At 39.8% G+C, this 26,609-nt stretch overlaps 1 protein-coding gene across 1 annotated transcript in view; it reads left to right on the top strand.

Moving 5' to 3' along the window:
- Positions 1–26,609, top strand: part of AFG2A (AAA ATPase AFG2A) — a 206,079-nt gene that overhangs the window by 58,456 nt on the left and 121,014 nt on the right. The window contains 1 exon segment of the mRNA XM_075090205.1: positions 4,161–4,284. Within this exon segment, the coding sequence (XP_074946306.1) occupies positions 4,161–4,284 (124 nt within the window).

Consider the following 26,609-nt stretch of genomic DNA (forward strand, 5'->3'; position numbering starts at 1 on the left):
TCTATCCTAGTAGATACAATATAACAACTATGTATATATAAAAATAACTAGAATAGATAATATAATGACCGATAGAGTTATTCCTCTAATCAGAAGGCTAGAATTAATTCAGATTAATTGTGAAGCTTTGGTACACTGTAGAATGCATTTTTTAATTCTGTCAAAATGTGTATTGGAAGTGCCTTTAGCTGAAATAAAATACTAAGAACAGGTTTTGTTTTCCATATTCACCTTCAATAGTCTGCTTTAATCCACGGATATTCTTACTTGACAGGCTTTTGCCATTCAGGAGGCTTCTCTGATGGTCAAGGGAAGTGCCTGTGTGGGAGCACGTGTGTGCTTGGTCTGAGACTCTTGGGACACTTGCAGGATTAGCTGAAATATCACGTAGAGGAGGATATCTGGCTCAACTAATGTAATAAACTAGTAAGCAAAGACTCTTTTTTTGCCTTTAAAACTCCTTTACTGAGGATTTTAAAGGAAGAGAAGTGTTGGCAAAAAGATTAAAATAACACATAGCTTACACACTGATGTATTTCATCAGCGCAACACAAGAGATTGCTTGAAATTCTCAGGCCCTTATGGAGCAGCCAGACTCCTCTTTGCTCACGCGTTTTTTATTTTGAAGCTCAAGGTATTTCTGGTTAGGGCATGGCTCTTGCATACCCGCACCCTTGCACACATGGCCCTGGATGGATTATGTGAGGGGCTTAATTCTGACTGCCTGGATTTGCAGGCAGCGTGTTGACAGGAAATTAGTTTGTACCAGGACGTGCCTTTTGAGGACTATTTCCATGCAGTTGTGATGATGACATCAACGTGCGGAGGTCAGGTGAGGGGGGGCAGAGACAGCCCCTTGGCTGGAAGTTGGTTTTGGCAGTGCCTCCGTGGGACTGGAAGGTTAATCAAAATTTGTTTCTCTGGCTGCTGTTTGCGTCAAAAGTCCGGGCAGCCTTAATGAACGTTGCCTGTGTTAATTTGAAACCCTTGCTGGGAAATCATGGGAAAATGGAAAAATGCATACTTGCATGTCACCCTTCAGATTAACAGCTTAAGCAGTGCTAGAGCTCTCTGAGCACATGGTGTGGCTCCGGTGCAGCTCTGAGCAGCTGGTAAAGAGATCTCTCACTGTAAACTTGTGCCTGCCTGTGATTTTTACAGGATACCCTGTTAAGCCAAAAGCTAATTTGCAGTAGTCTCTGTGCTAAAAATGGTGCATCACATGGCAGCTGAGTGAACTATGTAAATAAAAGCCCTGAAATTGAAAATTCCTGGTGTCATAGGTCCCAGGCACCTCTTCATTTGATGCTATTTTTATTACTGACAGTTTTTTTGTGCACGTGGTTTTAAATTTTTTTTTCTTTTACTCCACTTTTAAAAGATAATTGTAAAACCCCTAATAATGCAGCAGTACCCGCTTCATTGTTGGAGCGGTATTATGCCATCAGCGATTGCTTAACTGCAATTGTCTGATTATGACCTAATTGCATGAAAGTCTTTGCAATGTACATTCCTGCATAACAGTGGGGATTTACTTTAGAATAAACCCTTCTTTAATTTATTTATTTATTTATTTGTTTTTCAGTCTGAAGCTTGTAAGAGAAACGTTTATATTGGGGAAAGATGTAATACCTGTTCTAGCCACCTGTCTTTAAAACCAAATCTTTCTTCTTTGTTTCTTTAAAGAAGAAGTTTCGCGTCCTCCCCCAAGCTCTTCTAGCTTCAGGCCATCTCATATAATGTTAACATTTTGGTCCTGGTCTTATATTATTTTTTTCCTTTGCTTGGCTTTTTCTTCTGTGCAGTCTATTGGGTATAAAGTCGAGTAAATGTGAAAGTTATGCAAGATGGGAGGCCTGAACGCCTACTGAGACTAGCTTATGTTACGAAGTTGATTTTAATTTCCTTTAAGCTGTATGTCCTTCGGCAAGCATTTACTATCCTTGTCCAACACCTGAAGTGTTTTATCATGTTCAGCCCTCTCTAAGTCAATGGGACCGTGACCCACGGGTATCTTAGAAATGCTCTAATATCACTTGGGAATTTCTAACACGGCTGCAGCAAGCCGGAAGGCTGACGACTGGCTAACCCCAGTCCCTTCTCTAATATTACTTAGCAACCTAAATATTCTGTTAGCCAACATTTATTATAGCTCCTCAAAGATATTTTCCAGACTAGGTCTGATAAGTTAACTGTTTTACACTGGAAGATTACAGAACCAGTTGTAGAATAGGAACGTTAGAGAATTTATTTGGAGGAAATCTGCACAGCAGCGATGGGGTTATTACTGTTGCTTTGGCTCTGGGACACTTAGGAATCGCTGTGGTTGCAGGCGTGCTGATGGTGGATAGCAGTGCTGCAGCAATATACATGTGTAATAACTGCAACTGTATGTGTGTATTCCCTATCTGTTGGAAATAATTGGAGTGCTTATGTTTTAAAATATAACGTTTCTTTTTGGGAACTAGTGTTCAGCAGGATAACTGCACTGCGTTTGTGTGTGTAGGTGCCAGTATATTTGTATAAACATTTAAGAGTACTTTTCCAAAAGGAGTTTCAAGAAATTTGAGATTAAAAAATTATATTAATCCTGTGTAAATTTGGGGTGACAGTAATGAAATGTACATTGCAGGAAGAAAGCCGGCCTCGTTTTAAGTATCAGACTTCTTTTTGCTTCTTAGTATGGCGTTAGAGAGTTCCGGAAGAATTGGAGGGATTAACTTTTTAAAATTGTGTTGAAAAGGTCCTGTTTAAGGGTGGAGAAATGAAGCCCTCTCATGTGCAGCAGAGTGGGGAATAGCCCTGGAAGAGCAGTCCTGTTTGTGAAGGAAGGTGTGGGGGTGTGCACGCTGTCTGCAAGGGAAGGCTGTGTTGAAAACAGCAAGCCTTTTGGTGTGTGCCAGGAGCAGGGCGCCTGGTTTCTGACAAAGGAGGATAAACCCCATGTTTTTGGCACCATCTGGCAACCCCCAGCTGCTTTCCACAGCCTGCTTCAGCTTCCCTGCCCCTGCTCAGCAGAGGGAAGTTCTGGGACAAGCGGCTGTCTGCGCTCGCCCCAGCCCCCCTGTATTTATATAGAGCTGGGTGATACCAGGAACACATATGCATCACTTGCGTAGTATGACTGCCAACATATGAGTGTATACAGTTATCTGTGTGTGGTTCCAGTATCTCCTAGGTCTAGTACTCTTTCAAAAATAAAAAAATTACGGTGTGGGGCCACCTATTTTTTATGTTTCAGAAATAAATCCTATTTATGCAGAATTAGAAGGATGTTATAAAGAACGCAACCATTCATGAGATGTCATTTATCACAACAGATGTGCTTGGTCTCTTGATTTGATTTATTCAATGTCTTCCTCTTCTACATTCTTTGTTATATGTGATAATATATGCACACATGTATATATATGTGTGCGCACATGTATTTTTGTCAAGGAATTATCTAGGAAGGAGGTGGCACATCATTTGGTACCAGAAGCTTTAATGACAATAATAGTTTATTTCTATAATGTTTTTTGTTACATATAATTAAGCGATTTGAGTAAATTTTCCATAAACTTGAAGGTTACCAGGGTTAATTCCAAACTAAAATAAATAAAAAAAAGGCCTAGAATAGTTTATGCTTTGTCTGTTTAGGTTTTTCACATATTGGTGATTTCAAAACTGGAGCTTTCCATTTCTCAGTCATGGGGTTTTTTTTCCTGGTATGTGGACAATCAGGAGAGTTAAAGGACTGACAGTGCCGTTATGAGGCAGTTGGTCAACACTCAGTTTATTCTCATTTGATGGGGACAAAATAAAAATATAGAGCCTCTCTGAAAAATGCATAATTACCTATGTTTCTTACACTGCATACGGTGGTGTAAGCACTCACTTGGATGGTGCTAAAAACCGAAAGTTTGGCTGACTAGTAAAGAAGCTGCGTGAATTTAGTTATCTTAAAAATGTTTATTCCAGGCATCCACATTGCATTAAATTCTTTACAACCTATGTAGCAGGGTAGTAAGTAAAAAAGCCTCAGAAGGAATTAAGATAAAAAGATGGATCCCTGTAAATTGAAAAGAACACTATATTCTTTCCTTTCTCCAATTTCCTAAGAAGGGAAAGCTAATGCTGTAATTTAAAAATTATTTTTTAATATTTTTTTTTCACATCAGCTCTTCAGGTGGAAATGTAGCAGACCGTGTCTTGGCTCAGTTGTTGACGGAAATGGATGGAATAGAACAGCTGAAGGACGTGACAATTTTGGCAGCTACAAACAGACCAGACATGATAGACAAGGTACGAATAAATGCACTGTCTTATATTCTGTTCTTTTAAGACCAGAGTTTGGAATAATTCCATTTTATTCTCCAAACTGTTGTCTAATAAATTTAATGATTAAGAGTAGAAGTTTGAAAATGAAGACAAGGCAAAAGAATGGATAATGTCTCTTGCCTTTTTTTTCCCCCTCTACAGAATTTTTAACAGAAACAAAATGTTTTGTGATAGCCTTGAGTATCTGTTTCCTAGAAGAAATCTTCCTTAAATCACGCTCATTGAACTTGTGCAACAACATTTCTGTCAAACTGCTTCTGTGGTTTTTGCTTCTGTTGTGTTTGTTTATGCAGGAGTTTGCTGGAGTTTGTTGGTTTCATTAGTTACTTCCTTTCAAAAGATTAAATATCTCCTTGGTGCCATTAGCCTGCTGCCAGCAATATGGTTTCGAACCGTAAACAGTGCAATTTCTCCTTAGATCCTGCAGTGGCTCTGCTGGAGCGACAAGAACGTTTCAAGTTTGTAAAAACCAGAAGGGTTGTAACACTTACTGCAGAAAACCTCTAAACGCAAAACCGATCCAGCAGCCCTCTAGAAAATCCACTTTAAAACCGTCTGCCACTGCTGTGTCTTCTCACAGCTAAGTGCAGTAGACGGACCAGTCTGAAGTGATTTCCTTTAAGATACATTTTGTAGTGTTGGTGAAGTTCTTTATTCCACAACTTTTCACCTTCACAATGTTCATGAATTTGATGACAAGTTAATGGAATTTATTTTTACTGATATTTTCTAGGGTTTCTTATAAGTTTCTGAAATATTTTTAGTGTTAACAAATTCTCCCATTTTAAGCTGTTTCTGGAATAGTCCTTTCTGTTTGTCTTGGAGCATTCAGGCATAAAATACATATGAAGTGCGTACTTTTAAAATAAGGTTCATATACATGGGAAGTCTCAAGGAAAAAAAAAAAACCTTGTATTTTGGCTCCAGAACATAGCCTCTTCCCTTTCGAACTGAAGGAAAGCACACAGCTGATGGTGTCCTGACAAAGGCTTGCTCAGAGCTTACCTACACACTGTGTGCCTGCCATGGCAAAGTAGAGCTAGCAAAGGGTTTTCAGCAAAGGACGATAAAACTCCTCCGTGAAAAGTGTGCTGATGCAAAACTGAAGTTTTCCAGTACATTTTTGTCAAATTGATCTCAGTTTGGTGACTATTTTTGGGGGTCAGACTAAGCTGAATTTGAAAAAAATGTGTTTGTTGAACAGAAGGGAATTTCCTTCTGGGACAGTTCAACGTTGTGCTGTGTTTTCTGTGTCACCACCTGGGAATTCGGTTCTCTATCATTCTCCCTTTTGCTGGATTTCTCTTGGGCCCACAGTGAATGCTGTTTTCTTACATTTTAGTTTTTTGTTTAAAATATTGGCATACTGGGGCAGTATTTATTTGAAATATTGGCAATATTGGGACAGTACTACCATGTGTTAAGGATGCCACCCTGCAATACTGAGACCTTTTAGACAGAACCTAAGTTACTAGAGACGTGCCAGCTGTACCTGCATCACTGGTGCAAATCCAGACCTCTTAGCCTGGGACTGAAAGTTTTCGTTTTAATATGGTGGGTAAGCATTTGACATCTTTTGTGGTAAGTTAATTTTATGCGTGTGGGGAACTTCTATGAACTGACAGTACAGTTGTGTTTAGATGAAAACATGAAAACATATCTTCTGTATTCTTTCCCCAAGTATAGCTTATAGTCTTGACTCTAAATGTAAAGGAAAGGAAGAAGTTGCATGAGACATTCCCCCCCCCCCCCCCGGTAGCAAGCTGTGTGATTATAGGAATTTTATTAGAAAGAGATCATGAACAGCTATTTTATATTTACCAAGATGTAATGGGAAAAAAAAGAGTTCTGGTAGCTTTGTAGAAAGTATTTGGAATAGCAGACAAAAATTTCACCAATCTGGAGGAAGGGGGATTTTAAATTGTGCTTTAAGGGGACTGGAGAATCACATTCATTTGGGTTGGTATTGCTCACATCATGCTTCATTCAGACCAGGCAGGCTATATCAGGTCGCCATCTTCTCCTGGGTCTGTGCAATATTTGCAGTGCATGAGTTGGTTCCCCCACCCCCGGAACATTGATACCAGAAAGTGTTTGTATTGTGAACTTCACTTAATGGGAAATTTTTCAGTATGGGCTTTTAGTTTACTTTGTGATGGGTGATCCCTTTGAAAAGGTAACATTTTGTTAAATAAATTTAATATTTTATACGGAAATATCTGTTCAGTTTTGTATTACAATAAATGAGTGTCCTGTTTTCCTAGGTGTATGATGACTATACAGTAATTTTTAATGCATGAACTTTACATATGGTATAAAGGCACAAAGCAGTCTGTCTTGTCTACTTCCAGGGACTGGGAAGATGTCTGGTATACCTTTTGTGACTATCTTTTAGCTTTTTGAACTAAGAAATGCTTGAGGAATGCGTGCTTTGTAAGTTTTATATTATATGCTTACAAAATTGGTAATAATCCATTCAGCATCTTCATTTATGTGGCTGCTTCTTAACTGACAAATACGTGATGATTAATCTTCTATAATTTGAAAACAGCACATGGGAATATCAAATGTAAGGGTATTCCCCCGAGCCTAAGTACAGACTTCATCGTCCCTGCAAACACTACAGTATGTTGCTTTCAGGTAGTGAATAGGGTTTGAGTCAGACTTTATAAATATGTTTAATGGTAGGCTTGTTTTGACTTGTTGCAAATGTCTATTAATAAGGTACTTTCTCTAAGATGTCACAATTGTATTGAAATCTTATTCCAACCTTAAGCTGTGTCCCATGTTTGTAGCACTTAGCTGCTTTGCATCCCATTCATGTGATGCTGGAAATACTTTGTGATGGCTTCTCTTTTTCATAAGAAATCAAAACCGGCACATACTGTTTTCAGCCATGTATGATACAGAAACTGATTTCTCTTGGAAGGGAAATATTCTGGAACAAGATGTTCTGAACATTCTTTGAAAGTGATGCAGAAACAAAACACACTGAGTCAGTAATAGTAGTAAAAACTTCCTTTATTCTTCATTCTGTAAGTAGAATTGATGAGCAATAATTGGAAAAATGTTTTTCATTTTTGGTGACTTACCCACTCGGGAGTGATTTTTCATGCTTAAAATATTTTGCAGTGACTTTATGGAGCTGCTTCCGACTCAAAGTTTCTCAGTATTTTCCCATGCGTCAGTTGGCCTAACGAGAGATCGCTCATCCCCATAAACCTTGCATAAAATATTTTGAGCACTGTGTATAACTTGCTTAGCTTGAAATTAAATGTTCTATTTGGACATATATGTGGGCAACTTCTCAGGTGTAGTCTGAGAGATTTCCATGTAAGAAAACCTAGAGCAACTCCTGAGGATTTATGTCCCCTTTTTTCTTTTTCAGTGGAACCTGTTTTCCTAGCTTTTTAGTACTGGGCTTATTTCTTGGGTGAGAAGGGTGAATTGCTATCATTACCTGCCCATGCAGATATCTTTTTTTTCTCTTAAGCAGCATTTCAATCCCCATTAGCCAGGGTACAGTGAAGGAAGAGAGACTGTCAGATCCCCAGGGACCTTGGTGGATGTTTTAGCACAGGAAGCAAGATGCATGTTGATGCGGCATCAGATGGTTTTACCTCCTGCTGGGTCAAATTTGAATGTCAAACACATTAGCTGTGATGTAAAACATGAGGCGCTGAGTGAAGTGATGGCCTGTGGTATAGGATGACATCCTGGTGCTCCGGACAGCTTCACTTCTTATCGTGGGGTGCAGAAAAGATGTATCCTCAAATATGCTATTTGCATAAGAATGACAGGATGTGATAGGACAAATGAAGATTAATGAGATGCTGTGCTGTCAACGTTGCCCATTGTCTCTAGATTGATGATGGTCTGGATTTTGTCCGTGTTCATGGGCTTCAGTGTAGTTTAAACTAGAAGCTATCCTGGTACATTGAATACTGAAGACCTGAATCTTTATGAATGCTTTGTTAGTACAGGAGGGCTTGGCTCTCAATTTTGAAGCATCTTGTGTGTTGGTATAACAACATGTGTTCTGCGTATTGTGCCGGTGCAGAGGACTTCTGCTGCCTCCTTTTGCATATTTATTTTTATTAAAAAAAAAAAAAAAAATCCTGCTCCCTAGCCTTCCTCCTCACTTTCTTCATCTTCCGCCCTCTCTTCCTTCACCTGCAAGTTGAATACACTGAAGCTCTGTTGGCTTCAATGTATTAACCACTGGGTTTGAATGCAGCTTATTTAGTTTAAGAACCACATGGATACTATGGAGTTATCTGTTCTGCTTATGTGAACAAAATAAAACAAAACCGCAGCCTAAATTCTTCGTAGTAACTGCCAAGCATGGGGAAAGGGAATAAAACTTCCTTTCCCTGTGGTTCGTTTAGATTTGGAGGAGTCTTTTGGGCAGAGAAGTGAAACACAGGTTCATCGAGTTGATCTGACCCTCAAAATGTTGATGGCTGTGTAGTTATGGGACAGCCTTTATTTAAAGTGGCTTGTTTTGATGAAAATAAAAAATGCATGATAGAGCCATTTGGCAGAATCAGTGAAGAAATTATAATTTCTTGCCTGCAGCAAAAGTAAATAACCTTTTCTTTTTAAAAACATCAAAGTTCTATCTTTCTGAAGGCTTATGGAAGATATTCAAATATTTAGGTTTGCAGCTTTACAAGTTAAAAGGAAAGAATCCTGTGTATTTATACATGATTGTCTGGAAATGTATTTGTGCTGTTATAAAGCAGGTGATGCTACAAGTATATTTAGTGGTCAGATGCAGTGGCACAAACTTAACTCGCTACCACATAATATGTTTTCCTGTTTATGTATTTGCCTGTTTGTGATTTCCATTTTGGTCAGCTGTATCTTGCTAAAGGTTCTTCCTATGATACAACTTTGCCTTGGTAGGATTTCAGTTTTTGCAAATGTAGTGTAGGACTGTAGCGTTACAAGCCGCATAACCCATCAGTCATGTCTATGATTCCCTCTGTGACACCCCTCCGCCCCCCAGTTTGATCAAAGATCATAAAATACTCTAGGTTGGAAGGGACCCTGGGGGGTCTTCTGGTCCAGCCTCCTGCTTGAGCAGAGCCAACTTCAGTGTAAGGTGAGGTTGCTCAGGGCTGGTCCAGAAGAGTTTTTGAGTCTCTCCAAGGGCGGATATTTCACAGCCTCTGGGCACCTGTTGCTCTGTTTGACCACCTTCGCCTCGAAGACGTCTCTTCCTTATATCTGACAGTCTAACTTGCTGTAACCTGTGCCTGCTGTGTACCTCTGGGAAGTGGCTGGCTCTGTCTTCTCAACAAACCATCCCACCACTCCCTGCTGCTTTAGGTACGTGAGCACAGATAGAGCTTTACATGGAATTGTGAAGGAGAACTTAGATGTTTTTATTATTATTATTATTATTTATTTTATTCTTCCTGTCCCTAGTACTCAGGTGGGAAACCCCCTAATCAAGCTGTGCCTGAAAGAAGGCCCTGTCCTAAACTGCTTTAGGACTCTGGAGGAGGAAATGTAAATATTTTGCTTTTCATTCTGCTCTGCGTTGGATTTGGCTCAAGGATGAACAGTCAAGTGTCCCTTAGCCTTGAAGTGATACAATGTGAGCAGAGTCCCAGGCAGGGAAGGGAGATATGTCTCTGGTTGCCATTTCTCAGCATTGTTTCTGTGCAGATTTCATACAGATTTGGAAGACGGGGAGCACAAGTCTGGGTCCTTTTAGAAAGAGATGGTGGTGGTACTGCTTGGCAAAGTATTTTATGACAGTTGAATAAATTAGTACTAAGTAAACACTACTTAGAGTGAAATTTCTTTTATGTACTTAATTTGGCACCGCTAGGTTACCGGAGATGAAGTCCAGCCTCAGGACTGATAGAGGCAACTAACATGTACGTTGCTAAACTGCTTTCACTGCCCGGTATCACATCACCGAAATCGGTCTTCATTTGCAGATGGGCTTTGTAGGCATCACAAGAATGGAACAGGTGGGAAAGCATTTCAGAGTTGGAAGCAAAGTACGTAAAAGCAATTGCCATGTCTCTCCACGCTGCTGAACCATTAATTATTATTTTTTACTTGGAAGTACTGATATGCCTCTGTGCTTGTCAAAGGGCACTCCTCATATTCTTGTAAAGCCCTGGGATTAAAAACAGAGAGGGAGGTTTTGTGGGTCTCCTTTTCAGTCAGCCAGCACCTAGAGTATTTACATCATTTTGCCCAGGTGCAGGTATGGTTCTTTGAAATAACAGAAGGTGTGGGATTTCTTTTGAAGACAAGATTGTTCTGGAGCATATAATAAATTTTCAGAAAACGAAGCTTTAGGGAAAAATGATCTCAAACTACATGCCATTGAAAAGAGGATCTGATATTCTAAAATAGTTTCATAATCTTGGCACTGTCACATCTTCCGTCAATTGGTTTTCTCTGGTATGTGTTTGGGTTTTTACCCTTAATCTTGTTAAACTTGCAACTCTGACTAGGGCAAAGAGATGCTCCGGAAGGTAGTTGTTTGTGAAAGGTCTAATTTTGCCTCTATTAATATCAGATGTTTACACTTTAAGGTGATTAAGAGCTTACTAAATTTATTTTAAAAAAAGAGCAAAAGTGAATGGAATGATTTAAACGTTGTCACACATGCTTTTCACCTGCCAAACCGACATGACTAAACAGACACAGTTGATGAGCATGGCTGTTTACTGGCCAAGACTTTCAAGTTGATGATTTGAGGCTGGATTGCATGGTGAACTCATAGTCCTCACAGAGCCTGACCACTCTGAATGCAGAGGTGGTTTCTGTGTTCATGTACATATGTATGAAGTTTCTCTTTAAGTCAAGAGCTAGGTTTTAAGATTCACCTGAATCTCTCTCTGCTCCCCTTTCCCTTCCCCCCCTTCCTCACTGATGAAAACTTTGTTTTCTCATGAGTACAGCAAATAAAATATTTCCAGGTGTGCAAAAGTGATTTTTGTTTCCAACTATTCGATTGTCAGAGTGTGGAGGGCTGAGTAGTAAATCAGCCTTAAGGCTGCGATGGTTTTAAAAACCAAAATCTTAGTGGTGACAGCTGAAGAGCACAGTGACTTTTTCACTCAAGATTTATTACTTGCCTGAAAAGACGGGTTGGAGGGAAAACTTGCTGGGCTGCATATTTTCTCCTTTAACAGGTATACTGTAGGGCCAGGATCAGTTGGCTTTATTTTGTCTGTGAAAACATACATCCGAACAATGTGTGTAAAAATATAATAGTTTTACTTCAAATAGAACGGAAAAATAAATGTGCCTGCTCTTATTCTTCATAACAGAAAGCATTCCTTACGTCAACCCTGTCATGTACTATAGCATCACTAATGCTTTCACAAACTTCTCTCCAACACATGCCAGAAAACTTACCTGAAGGTATCAAAGAGTATTTTTCATTTGGAAAAGTACAAAGATGGAGAAGTAAGGGCCAAGGGCCAAAGTTTGTTCTTATTCATACCTCCCAGACTCTCAAAGTCCAGATGAGGAACACAGCATGTTAGAAAGCCTCCAGATTACCAACGAAGTGGGAAATTCTAAAGGCTGTCAGGTTCATGTTTGCTGTGTAAATACCATCCGTCGGTTCAATGAGCCCTGTAACTGTGATACCAGGTGCGGTGTTTTGTTTTGGTGTGGGTTTGTTTTGTTTGGTTTTTTAACAGTAACATGGAAATGACACTGGATTTGTAAGATAACATGGGAACATAAAATGAATCATGCCTCTAAAAATGAGCTGCATTTGAGCAGTACATGCAGACTGGGTGTACATTCCTAAATGTTGGGTTAGGTCAACTCTAGCCTTGATGTGGGTTTATTGACAAAGCAAGAAACTTTATCTAGAGAAGTAACGCTGATTTTATGGCTAAGTTTCATCTACCAGTACAGCAAGTTTGAACTGCTGAAACTTGTGTGTGTACTTACAGGGGTACAGGTTTTCCCTCCCTACTTGAATTGCTTGAACAGTCTAAGTGATGATAACCTCTTCCTTCTAAATCCTTTCAATTCACTCTTCCCACTTCGTGTCAGCATTTGGGTTGTGCAGGGGAGGGGTACAGCTGCGTAAGTTTCCAGAGACATGTGGCTTGGCTCAGTTCCCGTGGGAGCACCCACAGGAGCTGTCAGGGCCTCGGTGGCTTGTAACTGGAGATACTGGGCTTTATGGCAGATAAGCAAAGCACAGCAAGGCATGTTTCACAGTCAGCGTGTTGGATGGCATGAGTCGTGCTATATTTAATAAGCTTCATTAGGGTAGTGATAACAGTTAAGGAGAGAAATTCCACAAAGTCCTGGTTTTTAAATATTTATGGGAGTGATGCTGAAAAGGATGTTCTTGTAGTACCGTGAGCTACAGATGCTAGAGAAACAGCCACAACTGTGGTACTTGGGCTGTAGCCATGGACGCATTTAGGGCTGGCTTTGGAGTTGGTCTTCTGCCCAGCTTTCCTCTTTGTGTATGCAAAATGCGCACTACGTATGTAGTTCTTTGTGCACACTGTATTAAAATAGCATTATAGAGAATGTTGTGTTTGAACACCCGTGAGTTAAGAACTGCCATGTGTAAGATTTCGTGTACAATCTTACTTCGTTCTTCTTTGTGCATATGCATCATAATGCAGTCTGTATTTTTGTTAATTAAAGTGCTGTTCATTGTCCATGATTAATTAAATTGCATTATTTTAGAAAATTATTTTTGCAAGTCATGATGATCGCCTTTACTTCAATTACATTAACACTGACATTTCCTTTAGAGAGCTTTGATTTACATGGTTTAAAATCAGATGAACGATTACTACTTTCTGGGGGGAGCATTCAGATTCCATCGTGCAGTGTCATATTGAGATCTTTGTGGTTATCAGCAGTACAGTATCAACAGTGCTCTAGATCTGCCGTAGAAAACTTGTTTGCTTGAAATAGGTGGTGAATTGACAATGATATTTGCTGTTCTTCATGGGGTCTACTATGCAAGCATGAGACTTACCTCTTATCCCGTGTATTTTCTGACAACATAAGAACAGGTAGATAAATCACTTTTTTAGTGGTAACATTTCTTCCAACTGTCCATAAGCGTAACTCCTTTCTTATATTCTTTCCTCAGTGTTTCTCCCTATTCAGTTTGCCTGCTGTCCCTTTATGCAGTATCCTCTTGGACTGTTTTTCCTATGTCTGCTGACTTCATTATCTTTAGCAAATTGTTCATCTAATCTCAGTATGATTCTTGCTTCTAGTCTTCTTGCTCAACTGACGTCAACTTTTTTTCCCATATGCTTGTGTCCTGGTTTCAGCTGAGATAGAGTTCAATTTCTTCGTAGTAGCTAGTACGGAGCTGTGTTCTGGATTTTTGCTGGAAACAGCAGTGATAACGTGGAGATGTTTTAGTTGTTGCTAAGTAGCGCTTACACTGGTCAAGGACGTCTTCGGCTCCCCGTGCTCTGCTGGGTGCACAAGGAGCTGGGAGGGGGCACAGCCAGGGCAGCTGACCCCAACTGACCAATGGGATATTCCATACCATACAACGTCATGCTCAGTATATAAAGCTGGGGGAAGGAGGAGGAAGGGGGGACGTTTGGAGTGATGGCGTTTGTCTTCCCAAGTAACTGTTACGCATGATGGAGCCCTGCTTTGCTGGAGATGGCTGAGCCCCTGCCTGCCTATGGGAAGTAGTGAATGAATTCCTTGTTTTGCTTTGCTTCCGCACACAGCTTTTGCTTTACCTGTTAAACTGTCTTTATCTCAACCCATGAGTTGCCTCACTTTTACTCTTCAGATTCTCTCCGCCGTCCCACCAGGGGGGAGTGAGCGAGCGGCTGCGTGGGGCTTGGTTGCTGACTGGGGCTTAAACCACAACAGCTTGTGCTTCGCATGGGACGCATTCCTGCCCAGCCAGGATTCCCCAATCCTCTTTTTCGTCACAGGATTCCACACTTAGAGTCCTTTCTTAGTGAGTATCAGCTTTGCCCCAGTGTCCAGACTCTTGATTTTCAATGTGTTCAATGCTCATATCAGGCTTTTCTTTCTTGTGGAGTCATTTCTGGTGTCCTCCTCCTCCTCCTCCTGCTTGACTAGATTTAAGTGACTCCAGTAAGTGGACAGACCATTTTGGCAGCCTGGATCCAGCATGGCCTCGCAGACTCCTTGAGCCTTGTTAGGATCAGTCTTTGAGTGGTCAAAACTTGGAAAATGTATCTGCAAAACGTCAGGAAACCCTCACAGAGATTTTTCAAATTGAGATGTTTCAAGTCCTTCTAATGTGGTCAGGTCTCAAGACCTCCCTTCGCAGGTTAGGGTGAAATAATTTTATTTTTATTACTTTTTTCAACATTGTAGATAAAGCGACGTTTTTCCTGGTTTCCTTCTCATGCAACAGCTGAAATGTTTTGACTGGAACGTTACAAAACAAATCAGTCGAAGGCAGCCAGCCAGCTTGGAAAGGACAAGAAGGTCAAAGCTCAGAATAGTGTAAGCTACTAAATGCATGATCTTATAATGTAAAAAGTTGAGTGACTTCTATATTAAGTGTTGGTACTTATCTCTCCCCTAACAGGGTGGAGGCTGTTTCAGTAAAAATGGAAGTCACGATAAAATAGAAAGGCCAGCGTTGTACATATTGCTGGCTTAGTATTGATCGTAATGGAGTGCAGCTTGGGAGGATGAGGTGGCCAGTTCACAGTTTGATTGTTTGGTTGTACACTGTAAGGTGGTGACCTTTTCAGTTTTAGTGTTAGGTTTAGAAAACCTCTGAACCTCAGAGCTTTATAAGGAGCAAGTTGGAGTATGATCAAGCTCTATATTAGTAAAGGACTCTAAAGAGCTGTTGAATTTAGGGATTAGCTGATATGTGCTTGTTTCTCAGTAAGGGTATTAGTGATCTTTGGCTTAAAGTTCTTAATGGATATTAGACGCTATCATTTGTCTATTCAGTTGGTTAGGACCAATCTTTTGTTTGTGAAATCTCTGTAGGGAAAAGGAAAACTTGGACATCGCACATGACATACGTACTGCTCAGGGATAAGTAGAAATACTATGCATGTGTAATACATATAACAATGAAAGATAATCGGTTTGTTCGGTAAAAACAGGCTCTTTCTATGAGATCTTAGTTATTAAAAAAGAATTCTTAACATCAGTTAAAGGCAGTACTCTAATAACGTAGCATAAGAGAAAAGGGAACAATCTGGGGGGGTCGTTGATTCATAATATATCATTTTATAAGGTATGTGAAAGGATTGTTATGCACACATACAGGAGTGCAAAACTAGGGCTCTATTCATGTCCAGATGAGACATTAACATCTCTTACGAACAGTGCAAGCTCAGTGGATGACTATTTAGGTCACTGGAGTACCTCAGGGTTGCATATGTCAATGTAACTTAATAGCAAAAACTTGTTTGAAGCTCTGTGTGATTTGATCTATATACAGCAGTAAGAGTTGGCTCAGAATCATGACGGTTTGCAAGATTTTTGGGATAACTTAGAAGCATGTGTAGACTACAAGGTATTTGAAGCTGATTGAGAGAGAATGATCTGAAAGTCAAATGAGTGTTTTGATTGAGTGGTGCCAGGCAATGGCTGGTAGGACTCGGCAGTTCTTTCGGAAATCTGAAGTGACTGCTCCTTTTGGGGGTTATGTCTGTTACGTGTCCTTACTTAGTTGAGGAATTTAATTAAACAGGGTGTAGCTAATTCTTCCTTTGTTTTAAATGTAAGTATATTCACTCCGTGGTAAATTGAGCTTTGTACTACAGAGAAGTATATAGCAGGTGTACAGAAAAGAGTTTGAAAAAGCCCGCTCTTAATTGTGCTTTGCACACACTTTATAATACCTGTCAGGTCCTGAAAAAGGTGATTTTTGGGAACTGTCCTTTTGGTGATCATGTGGTACTGACAATTCTTGCTTTGTGTTATTCATCTCCTTTAAACCGGAAAATGAACTTCTTTCGTTTCACTAGCCACTACTTCAGATAGGATGTGTGTTCTATTTTCCCATCAATAGCCTCACTTGAAGTCAGAATTTCCAGCGTAAAAAAATAATCTGTTATGAAAATAAATTTTAGATAATAGAAAAATGTATGATGAAATTAATTATATACATTCAAGTTATGCTGCTACCACTGGTGTCTTTTCCCTGTAACCTCATATCAGCAGCTGTAGCTGTAACTTTCTATAACAAATTGTTTCCGTCCCTTGCCCCCATGTTCCTTCCCGTGTCCCGTCCTCCCCTCTCCCCCCCCCATCTGCTTTGTTATTTCTGTGCAGGGAGTTTTGCTTTGGAAACCGTGTTTGGGAACTGGGTTGGCAGGGTGATAGAAAAGGATGTCGGAATTTGTATCGATGCCACTAGACTTTTTATCAGGTGAAGACACAGAGACAGAGAACTAATGGAGTATGAAGGCAAATAAACAGAGGTAAATAAGCCTGTTGAAGGACTGGGCTACTTATCCAGAGGGCTGCAGCCATTGCTGGTTTATGCATTATGGCCTGTGTATGAATGCACCTTTGTGTCACCTGCAGTAGTACCTTCTAAAACACTGCTGAGAGAAGGGAAGGCAAATTAAGTAGCCATCACTTCACAGGTGGAAGAGAATGAAGTGAAACATCACGGTGACTTTCTCGTTTGTATCTCATGGACAAGTTGAAAAACAAAACAACTTTGTGGGCATTTTAGAACCTGTTTCTGAACAGAGCTGATGATAGTTTTTCACATTCTGTCAGGAAATAAACAAGAATGATGCTTTTCCTGCCAAATCATGCCTTTGTGACTCCATTCCATGTGTGTCTGCTTTCTTTCTGGCAAAGCAGCTGGTTCTCAAAACAACTGTTGTGCAAACCTGAAACTTTACCTTTCCCTGATGCACACCCTTCTACCTTGCTATGAAGCTATGTAATCTTTTCTTTAAAAAAGAAAAAAAACAACTTCTGTATAACTGGAGTAGGTGAGCAAGGTGGTCCTGTGCAGAATGAAAGGAGAGCCAGCTGTTCCTTAAACTGTTTCATGCCTTTGGCCATCCTTGCTGTCCTTCTCTGACCCTTTTCCAGATGTGTTATATCCTTTCTGAGAGAAGGGGGCCAGAACTGCAGACAGTATCCAAGGTGTGGGTGCCACATGGATTTGTGTGGGTGCATAATGATGTTTTCTGTTTTGGTCTTTACTCTTTTAGTAGCAGTTCTGAATTTGTAACACTTGATTTGCTTTTGTTGATTGCTGCTAAGAACAGAGCTAAAGTTTGGATCACTGTATATTAAACGTAGAAGTAGTAATGATTAATCTCAGAGCCCATCCATTCATATAGGAAGGAAAGATTGAATGTCCTGTGTTAATTGCGTTGGATTTACTTACATTGACTAATACCCAGTTGCTAAGTCTCCTGAGAGGCTTGGACAGTTCTTTACCCTCAGTCTTCATCCTATATATGAATAAACTATAGAATCAGAAATCATGGCTCCTGTATTACATAATTTCTTTGGTATTAGACCTCATAAAGGAGATGCAAATTCTATACAGCCAGGTAGATAAGATGAAGGGGGCTGTGTTGTGTCGCAATAGAGAGGTAACATTGGAAAGGCCTATGCCCTGCCAGTACATGCTGTTATCTATAGACAGATCCTGACAAGCACAGTTGGATTCTTATTGAAAAGAGAGGAATGAGAGATAAAGCATCACACAATATAATGAGCTTAAGAGAAACTGAATTCCTTTGCGCTGTTGTACATTGGTTCTGAAAAGGAAAGGGAGAAGAACAGTAAGCATAGCACTGTCTTTGCTGTGTCTTTCAGAAACGACCATGATAAGTGAGCTGCAGGTCCTGGTGTTGATATCTCTGTGGAATTAAGTTCTCTGACTGATTTAAAAAAAAAAAAAAAGGGAAAGAAAAAAATCACAGATTGGCTTCCAGCAGGCTGAGAAATCTCTTGTTTTGTACAAGAGATTCATCTTGTTTTTCTGTTAGAGCTGTTATACACTACTCAGCATTTATTCAAAATAAAGAAGTAGGAAAAAGATTTCTTTAAGAGAAATACAATAAAATTATAATAATAATTTATAAATAAATATTAATAAAATATTATAATAAATAAAGAGAAATAAAAAAGAGAAATAAAAAAAAGTGTTGAATGCCGGCCCAGTCTAGGGGTAAACACATGCCTGACAGCGATACAGAAAATGGAGGTTATCAGAGAGTTGGGTCTTGCAGACAGAGAGAGTGTACTTAAGGTTGCAAATAGCACAACTCTGTTTCAGAAGTTGTTTTTCTTAGCAGTGAATATTTTCTGCAGAAGTCACTGAGCGAGAAGAGGCAGCATTAGCCAGTTTGCAAGGCAAGTCTTATTCCATTACTTAACAGGGAGGCACGTGAGATATGTAAGCGAGAACACACACCAGGGTGTGTGTGTTCATCAGTCAACGTATGAGGTGTGTGTAATTGGCACACACGCACCTTGGAACATGTTACTGCATTTATAAAATGGCCATTTATTTTAGTTTTATTAAGGAATGTAAGTACTCTAGGCTAGCTTACAAAATTCTTTTTCAAAAATTTTTTATAGAGTTGGAGCCCCATTCGTCCATGCAGGTAATACTGAAGTGTGTTAAAGTCTTTAAATACCTGCTTTGGTGCTTAAGTACCATTTTGATCTGGTATCTGAGCTTCTCGTGTCTTCACGCACTAATGATGCCATTTGAGTGGGTGTGAGGAAATCTAACTGGCTTCATCCTAGATTTCCCCATTGATTTCTATTCCTTGTGCTCCTCTGAGCTTCTCTGCCTGTACTTAGAAACAATGTGTTTCCCAGGGGAGCTACAGTGCAGACCTCGTTCTTTAACAAGAAACATTGGCTACAGAGGATAACGCTCTGAAATAACGGTTTGGTTCTGTGCAGCAGAAATCAAGATAAACAGTTAATTTCCTAAATGAAAGATATGTCTTAGCAAGATTCGGCAGTACTGGCGTGTGCTGAATAACACGCTTTTGTTATTTGGAAAATAACTAGTGAGTGTTTTTGTCTTGCTTATGTGTGCATTTTGCTATCAGACTGTAGACCTGCAGCACCTACAGGGAGGTATTTTGTGATATTGCTTTAACTGTCTGCCTGCTTTCCAGAGGGACTGTTGTCAAGGGATGGTAGAGTGCAAAGAATGGGTGTGAAGTGGAAATTGCTTGTGCTCCTCGCTGCAATTATGGCTAGTGTAGTGCCTATGGAAGAATGACACCTTCTTATTGAAGACCTCTATATCCTTTGTGCATCCTGAACAGAAGTGTTTGTAACAGCGATGGAAACAGAGGAAAACAGCTGTAATTGCTGTAGGCCCTGTAACAGCAGCATTAGGTGCTGTTCTGTCCCTGCTTCTTGAGAAAATTGCTGGTTAACATTCACACAGGCTAAAATTCTTTCCTAGTCTATGACGGTGCAACCCCACTGCATCTGAAGAGATTTCAGAATTATGACTGAAGAGGAGGTCTCATGTTTCCTCTTTTTGGGTTATTTTTATTTCTAGTGGACAGAGCAAGAAAAGGAAAGAAGCCACCATTGAAGGTCCTAGGTCATTTGCAGGATTTGTACAAGATCATTTACAGGTTTTTGTAGAGAACATGGTTCTGTTGTGGCTTTGTTTTGTATGTGAAAATAGAGTATGTTTCACAGAAGATGCCACATCACAAATAAAGAAACTGTTTAAGCCGGCACATTTCCACAACAAAGGCATATTTTGACATGACCTGCCAGCAGTACTGTGACAGAAAACAAATAATGTAAGTTCTTGAAAAAGGAAGAATATGAACTGGAACCATTAACCTTCTGAGACACTGAATATATTTTAAAATAAATTATTTTAATGAGTACTGTTCTAAGAGAATAGAAGTTGTGGTTTGATTCAGAATTGCCAGAATTTCTGTAACTGGCATGCCACCTGAATTTCTGAGCTAAACTCATTATTCAAATGGCAGCCTGTTTTGTTGTTGTTTTTTCTTTTTTTTCTTTTTTTTGGGGGGAGGGGGCACTTTTTTGTTTGTGGGTTTGTTTTTTTTTGGGGGGGGGGGGGGGGGTGTTATTTCTCTCTTTTTTTTTTTTTTTTTGTGGTGAGATTTCCGTGGGTTTACTTTTTATTCATGCAGATCTTATTCTCATAAAAATACTGATACAAAAGATCTTAACCTGGAACTTGAGTAGGTTTGCTGGAACTCCTTCAGTCCACACTCAAGCCTTTATTACTGTTTTCTTTTCCCAAAAGCCAAAGGTTGCATTTCTTTCCAACACTGGAATCATGTATACATAGGCTTTACTTTAAAGCTAAGCATGTATCTGAATGTTTGCAGAACTGGAATTTTAGGAACCAGAAAAAGGTGGCTAAAGTCAGTATCTGATTAGGCAGAAATACACCACACGTACAAACTGGGCTGAAACAGTCATTGTTTTGGCAATTCTGAACCCTTTGGGTTTTAACATTGTCTGCTTGCATAACTATAATCACTTGATATTTCTACTTTTCTCATATAAAAAAGGAATTCAAGAACTACAGTTTTGCTGAAGGAACAGATTAGAAGAAAAAAAGTGGGATATAAGAACTCTCCTGCCTCACCAGAGTGAAAATAAACCAGGTATTTTTCTCAGGCCAGGTGGTCCTGGTGCCCTGAGATGATAACTTTCTGCACATGCACAGACTGCTCAGTCACCTATTGTAGGCACTGCTATAAGCTAAAGTTATTTTTACCGGGGCAGCTATTCCTATATGGAACAGGACAATACATCACTTAGAGTCCTGTCCTCATCCACGGTATGGTCACCTCCAGAGAGGCTGGTAGGTTTGACTGCATTCACATCTTGATTCCATCATTTCAGCACCAGCAACCCATTCAGCTCTTCATAAAGTATATGCTATCTTGAAGGAGAGAAAACAGCAAAATGTGAGCTTTCCGAAAGTGAATATGGTTTCTTTTGTGTGTGTAGGGGGTCACTGGGATACAATGAAACAAAGACTTTACGTTATAATAAATATTTTTGTGGCAAAATGGATTGTTGTGATGTTCTCCCTTGTAGAGGAGTATAGGGGTAGTCTATTATTATTTTATATTTTCCTTGCTTTTTTTTTAATAGTTGCTTCAGGTATGTTTCTCTTTTCTTTAACGTGTAGCTGTTGTACCTGATCCTCTGTTTCTGACTATCACAATGGTCCCATGTGTTACATGCTTTTGTTTCAGTTGTCATCCTATTCATGCGCACAAAATGATTACATTTTCTCTGTTTATTTGAAAATTAGCTAAAGGATGCTAAATAGCAGGACATCTGGTCTAATTTTATTTCTTTAAATATAAATATGTGTTATCACTAATTCTCTAATTTCTGTTACCAAGAATGGGAAAAAAACCCACTGACCGCTTTGAAAGCTTTGCGCACATGTTTTTAAATGAGTCTTCAGGTTCCCAGAACGTGGGATCAGCAGATGGCAGTCAAACCAAAGTTCAATCTGTTTGCTTGCATGAAGGTTTTGAAATACTGTGCCTGTAGGAGAAAGTGAAGGGAGAGACACTGTGACTGAGTTGTGTCAGAGGAGATGTTCTTACACATTTGTAAATAGATACAGGTTTGTCAGACCTTAGAAAAGAGGAGCTTTGATTTCTGCCCATCTGGGATTTGCATGTGGTTTTTGTTTCAGGTCTTTGTACTTGGAAGCTCTTGAATCTTTTTGACTCCAGCTGTGGATGTTTTGAAAAGAACAAGCTGGTGATGGGGTTGTCTCACATGTATTCTAGATATCTGTATATTTAAAAATATTTTCGTATTCAACATGTGTGAGGAATTGCTTTTATGCCTGGAGTGTCTGTCTTACTATGGGGTAATGTGGTTTTTATTAATCAGTTTATTTTTTTATATATAAAATACAACATGCTTCTTTAAGTCATGGTGGTTAATGCTTATAAAAAGTGGTTTTTTGGTTAGTTTTGAACTTTTAATTTAATCATATTGTTTTGTAGAATACCAGCTAAGTGGCTGAAGAATATTTGGTATTATATGGGTTTATTTACATCCTGTTCTAAACAGCTGTGGCACTTGTACACCAGTACAGATGTATAGTTGATGGAGTAGCTTCCTAAAGATGCACCTTCCATACGGCATAGTTGTTACAAGGCTTCGTTGGTTGAAAGCATGAGAACTGACAGGCGTTGCAGAGTGCATTAAGTATCAGGAAGCATTTATTGTACTATTATTTTATTCTATTTTCATGTTGTTGTTCTTTTCACTTTACAGCACGTCATCAATGTTCAACCCTTGTTTTTTCTTTTTCTTTCTCTCTCTCTCTCCCCCTACCCCATATTGCAAATTCTGTCCTCTGTTGTGTTCTGTCTGCTATTAGGAGGGGAGGGGAAAAAAAACAAAACCAAAACAAGCCAATGAAACAGAAAATCTTATCGGAAAAAATACTCAAAGGTTTTACCATCAGTCAGTATTTTCAGTTCACACTTTGCATATTCCTTCCCCTAAAGGGGTTAACACTGCTTATTAATTGAAGAGCACAGTTTATACTAAGCATTATTTAACATATACTGGTGGTATTAATGTACTTCCTGTTTTGTATTCACAATAATAGGTTTCTGAAGAGTTGCCTTTGTATAAATACCTCACTGACATTTTAGGCAAGTATATTCATGTCTTGGAGTAAGCACGAAAGAGTAATGTGTTGGAACACTGCTAAAGAAGGAAATCTCTTTGTGTTTCATAAATGATACCCCTAAAGCCTTTTAAGAATATATGTTTTAAAATGACAGCTATGCTTTTGTTTATCTACTTTTTGTTATTCTGGATTGAATTGGCTCTAATAAGCCATAAAGGGAAAATTGTAGTTTCAGCAAGGAATCTTCTCTGCGACTGTAAGTGCTTTGCCAGTAAGCCTGAAGTACTGTCGTACGGAAAAGCAAATCTGCGGAATGTGTCTTTGTTAAAAGGAAGTGAAAGCTTCAGAATAAACTTCAGCTATTAATGCAAGTGCTAATTTCCTTCTATATCTATTGGCCCCGTTAAAAGTCACTTGTAAAAAATACGGGGCGGGGGGAATCCAGGGAGTAAGGGTTTTTCACCAGACTTTGTGTGCGAGTTTTGTCTAGTGGTTGTGGAACTGCAAAGTTCTTACAATGGCCAAAGCTGATATTACACAATATCAGATCAGGTCAGAGCTAATTAGGTTTTATTGTCAAAAGCCATTTTCTAATGCCTACTGACTATCTGGTTATTTCTGAAATTTATTTTGGGTCTCCAGAGAAGGAGAAAAAGATCAGAGATAATGGTAATGGGGACTTTTTTACATTAACTTTGAAATTAATAGAAAAGATTTAGCCTCTGTTAAGGGGTTGAAAGTCCTCTGATAGTGTTTATGTTTATTGTTTTTTTGTTTAGAATGCACAAAATTGACATCTTTACTGAAGTCTCAAAAAGAATACTTTTGCAAATGGCCCTTTCTAAGTCTTCTCTGCCCCCTAGGTGTTATTTACACATACCGTTTGCACCATCTGAACTTGCATGGGCATTAGTGAGGTACAGCTGCTGGGGTACGGAGGAAGATGCAGTGAGGGAGCCTCCTCTCCCTCAGAATAGCTCAGGGGATCAAAGCCAGGCTACCCGCCTGCCGGTGAGTTTGGGCCATGCTTGCAGTCTGCTTTGCACCTTGCCCAAACCGAAGGCACAGGGGTGTAAACTGTGTCCGACATAGCATGGTGGCATTTAACGTTTCCTGTGCAAGGTGACTCTTGGTCTGGGACTGCGACGTGCCTGGCAACGGCAAACTGGGTCTCCTGAGCGGAGACAAGGCTCTAGCACTGTCAGCTGCTGTGGTCCCTCCATCCCCTCCTGTTTTGTGCCCTGCTCTCTCCCCCTCCAACCCTTTGAGCTGTAGCCATGTGCTGGGAACAGGTGAAAAATACCCACTTTTTCCACTTGAAAGAGCCCACTAAAGGGCCTGATTTTCTCTGATCATCTGAATGCTCTATATTTTGCTCTTCAGCAAAAATAGATGATGACCTGTAAAGACTGGTGAGACTGTCTTATGCGATGGTAGGTAAAGGACGTTTTATTCTCTTCCAGGATGGCCCAGTCTATCTAAATTATAAAGATTGAAAGATTTCTTTCTCAGGAAAATGTGTTTTAGTTGAATTCTGCCACCCTGGATTGCCAGAAAAATGCAGTGCAGCTTTTGTGTCATGAATGGCAGGGAAGATGAAGTTCTTAAGGATCTTTATAGGCCTGTTCTGGTCTTTGAAAGTAAGACTTAAGAGTGTGGGCACTCTGGCCCATAATCCCTGCAATTTTTCTTCATTGAAGAAAGGTAAAATACAGACAAGGCTGCTGGAAAACCATGCTCACAATGGCCGCTTGCACTAGGCTTGAAAATGACTTGTGTCCGTCTCTCTTGCACTAACTTCTGACCAATACTTGTGTATCATGGAAAGGTTACGCTTCACCTCATTAAATTTCCCACAGTTATTGCACATGCTGCCTGCCCTGATAGCAAGTGATACCCTCCCTACCCTTCCCATCCTACTCTCCTTTAGCTTCTTGCTGAGGGAGCACGTGTAGGGTTTTTGCCAGCGTGCAGCGGCTGCCTGGCATTCTGCATGCAATCATGGGGCAGCGGTGAGAATCCTATCTAAACAGATGCTCTAATAATAAGCTCCTGGCTTGCAGCAATGGGAAGAGATACAAGGAACTGAGAAGGCGAGTCAAGGGGAAAGAGCAATTGGAAGAAAATAGAAATGGTTTTCTTTTCTTTCAGTGGGAAGATGGTGTTGCCATTACGGCTGTGTTTTGAAGTACTGCACTTACATCCACGGAATCACTGCATTATGCGGACGAGGCAGTGAGGCAGTAGGGTGTATCCAAATGCTGGTGGCAGGAGAAAGCAAAGAAAGAGAAGTATGGGATAGACAAGACAGAAAAGTTGTGTAAGAACAAGAATATTGCTGTTGTCTGACATGACACTGTTTAGACTGGGCCATATCACTGGTTCTGTTTTCTTTACGTTTTAATTAGGTTTTCCCATGTGATGTAGGCACATAACTGCTCTTCAGGATGTGTGAAGTGGTTTCTTGCATTCCAAAATGCATAGAAAAAGTAAACCAATAGCTAGGACAATAGTTTTTTCTCCTTCAAATGTAAGCTGCTAGCTGTAGCTTTACATATTTGCCAGTTAAAATCTCTGACGAAAATACCGTGTAAAACAGTCTCCTGTCTTCATGCTCTCAATTTCATTTCAGTTTTCATCTGGTTTGTAAGTGACACCCCAAAGATATCCTGTGTTTAATCCTGAAATCATCTTCGTCCTGTTTTATAGTCTGAGAGGAAAAAAAATGTGGGGAATTTCCTTTTAAGATACCCTTGTTTCCTGCTTTCGCTTTAATCTCCATAGAAGATATGTTTCCTAGAGAAGTGTCAGCTGGCGAAAGACTAGCAGTAGCAATGTTGTATGTGCGGGCCCTGAACTGAAAAGAAATTCCATCGTTGCACTTTTGTGCAAGGTAACGCAAATTACACGCAAACTTGAATTAACAGAAATTTAAGTGACCTGGCAATAAATCTCCCTTGTGCACTATCGCCAGTTTGCCTGTGTGAAATCCTGCTCGTGTCTGGTCTGCTTACAAGGTTTGTCCGGTTGTGACCGTACTGGTGTTGCTGAATGGCCCCAAGAGCTGTGTTTCTGGCTAAGCTGGCAGAAGGCTCTGGTGGAGCAGCAGCATACTCTGACAGGAGGTTTTCTGCTGATGTAGCTGTACCTTTTCCCTAAATGACTTGAGCCAAGCCAAAAATAAAAAATCAAAACGAAACCCAAACCAAACCCCAACCACTTGTGTTTGTGTAAGTAAAACAGGGAAGATAGCTCAGAGCCTCAGTTTTTTCTCATTCTTTGACTGCTGTAGTATCAAATCCTATAGGTACCACTAAAGAAATAATGTCTGACATTAACCACTCTAGCTGAAATATTCTGGGCTTGCTCTTTGTTTTGGGCTGACCTGTTTCTTTAAGTTTTCATGGCGATGTTGTAGCTGATTCTGATAATTAAAAACACAAAACAAAAACCCCACCAAACAAAGGGAATAATTTGTCAAGATTAAATCAAGCCTCTGAAAAACTCCAGGCTCTTCATCTTTGGAGCATTGGTGATGATCCAAACAGGAGAATTGCTTTCCCTGGGAGGACTCACCTAGATTTGGCCATGGAAAATGTATTTGCTCAGCAAATTTAATCAGCTTATCACAAAATTCTGCAGAAAACATCTCTGTGTTTTGGGTAGTCTG

This window comes from Phalacrocorax aristotelis, chromosome 4 (assembly GCF_949628215.1).
Source record: "Phalacrocorax aristotelis chromosome 4, bGulAri2.1, whole genome shotgun sequence".
NCBI lineage: Eukaryota > Metazoa > Chordata > Aves > Suliformes > Phalacrocoracidae > Phalacrocorax > Phalacrocorax aristotelis.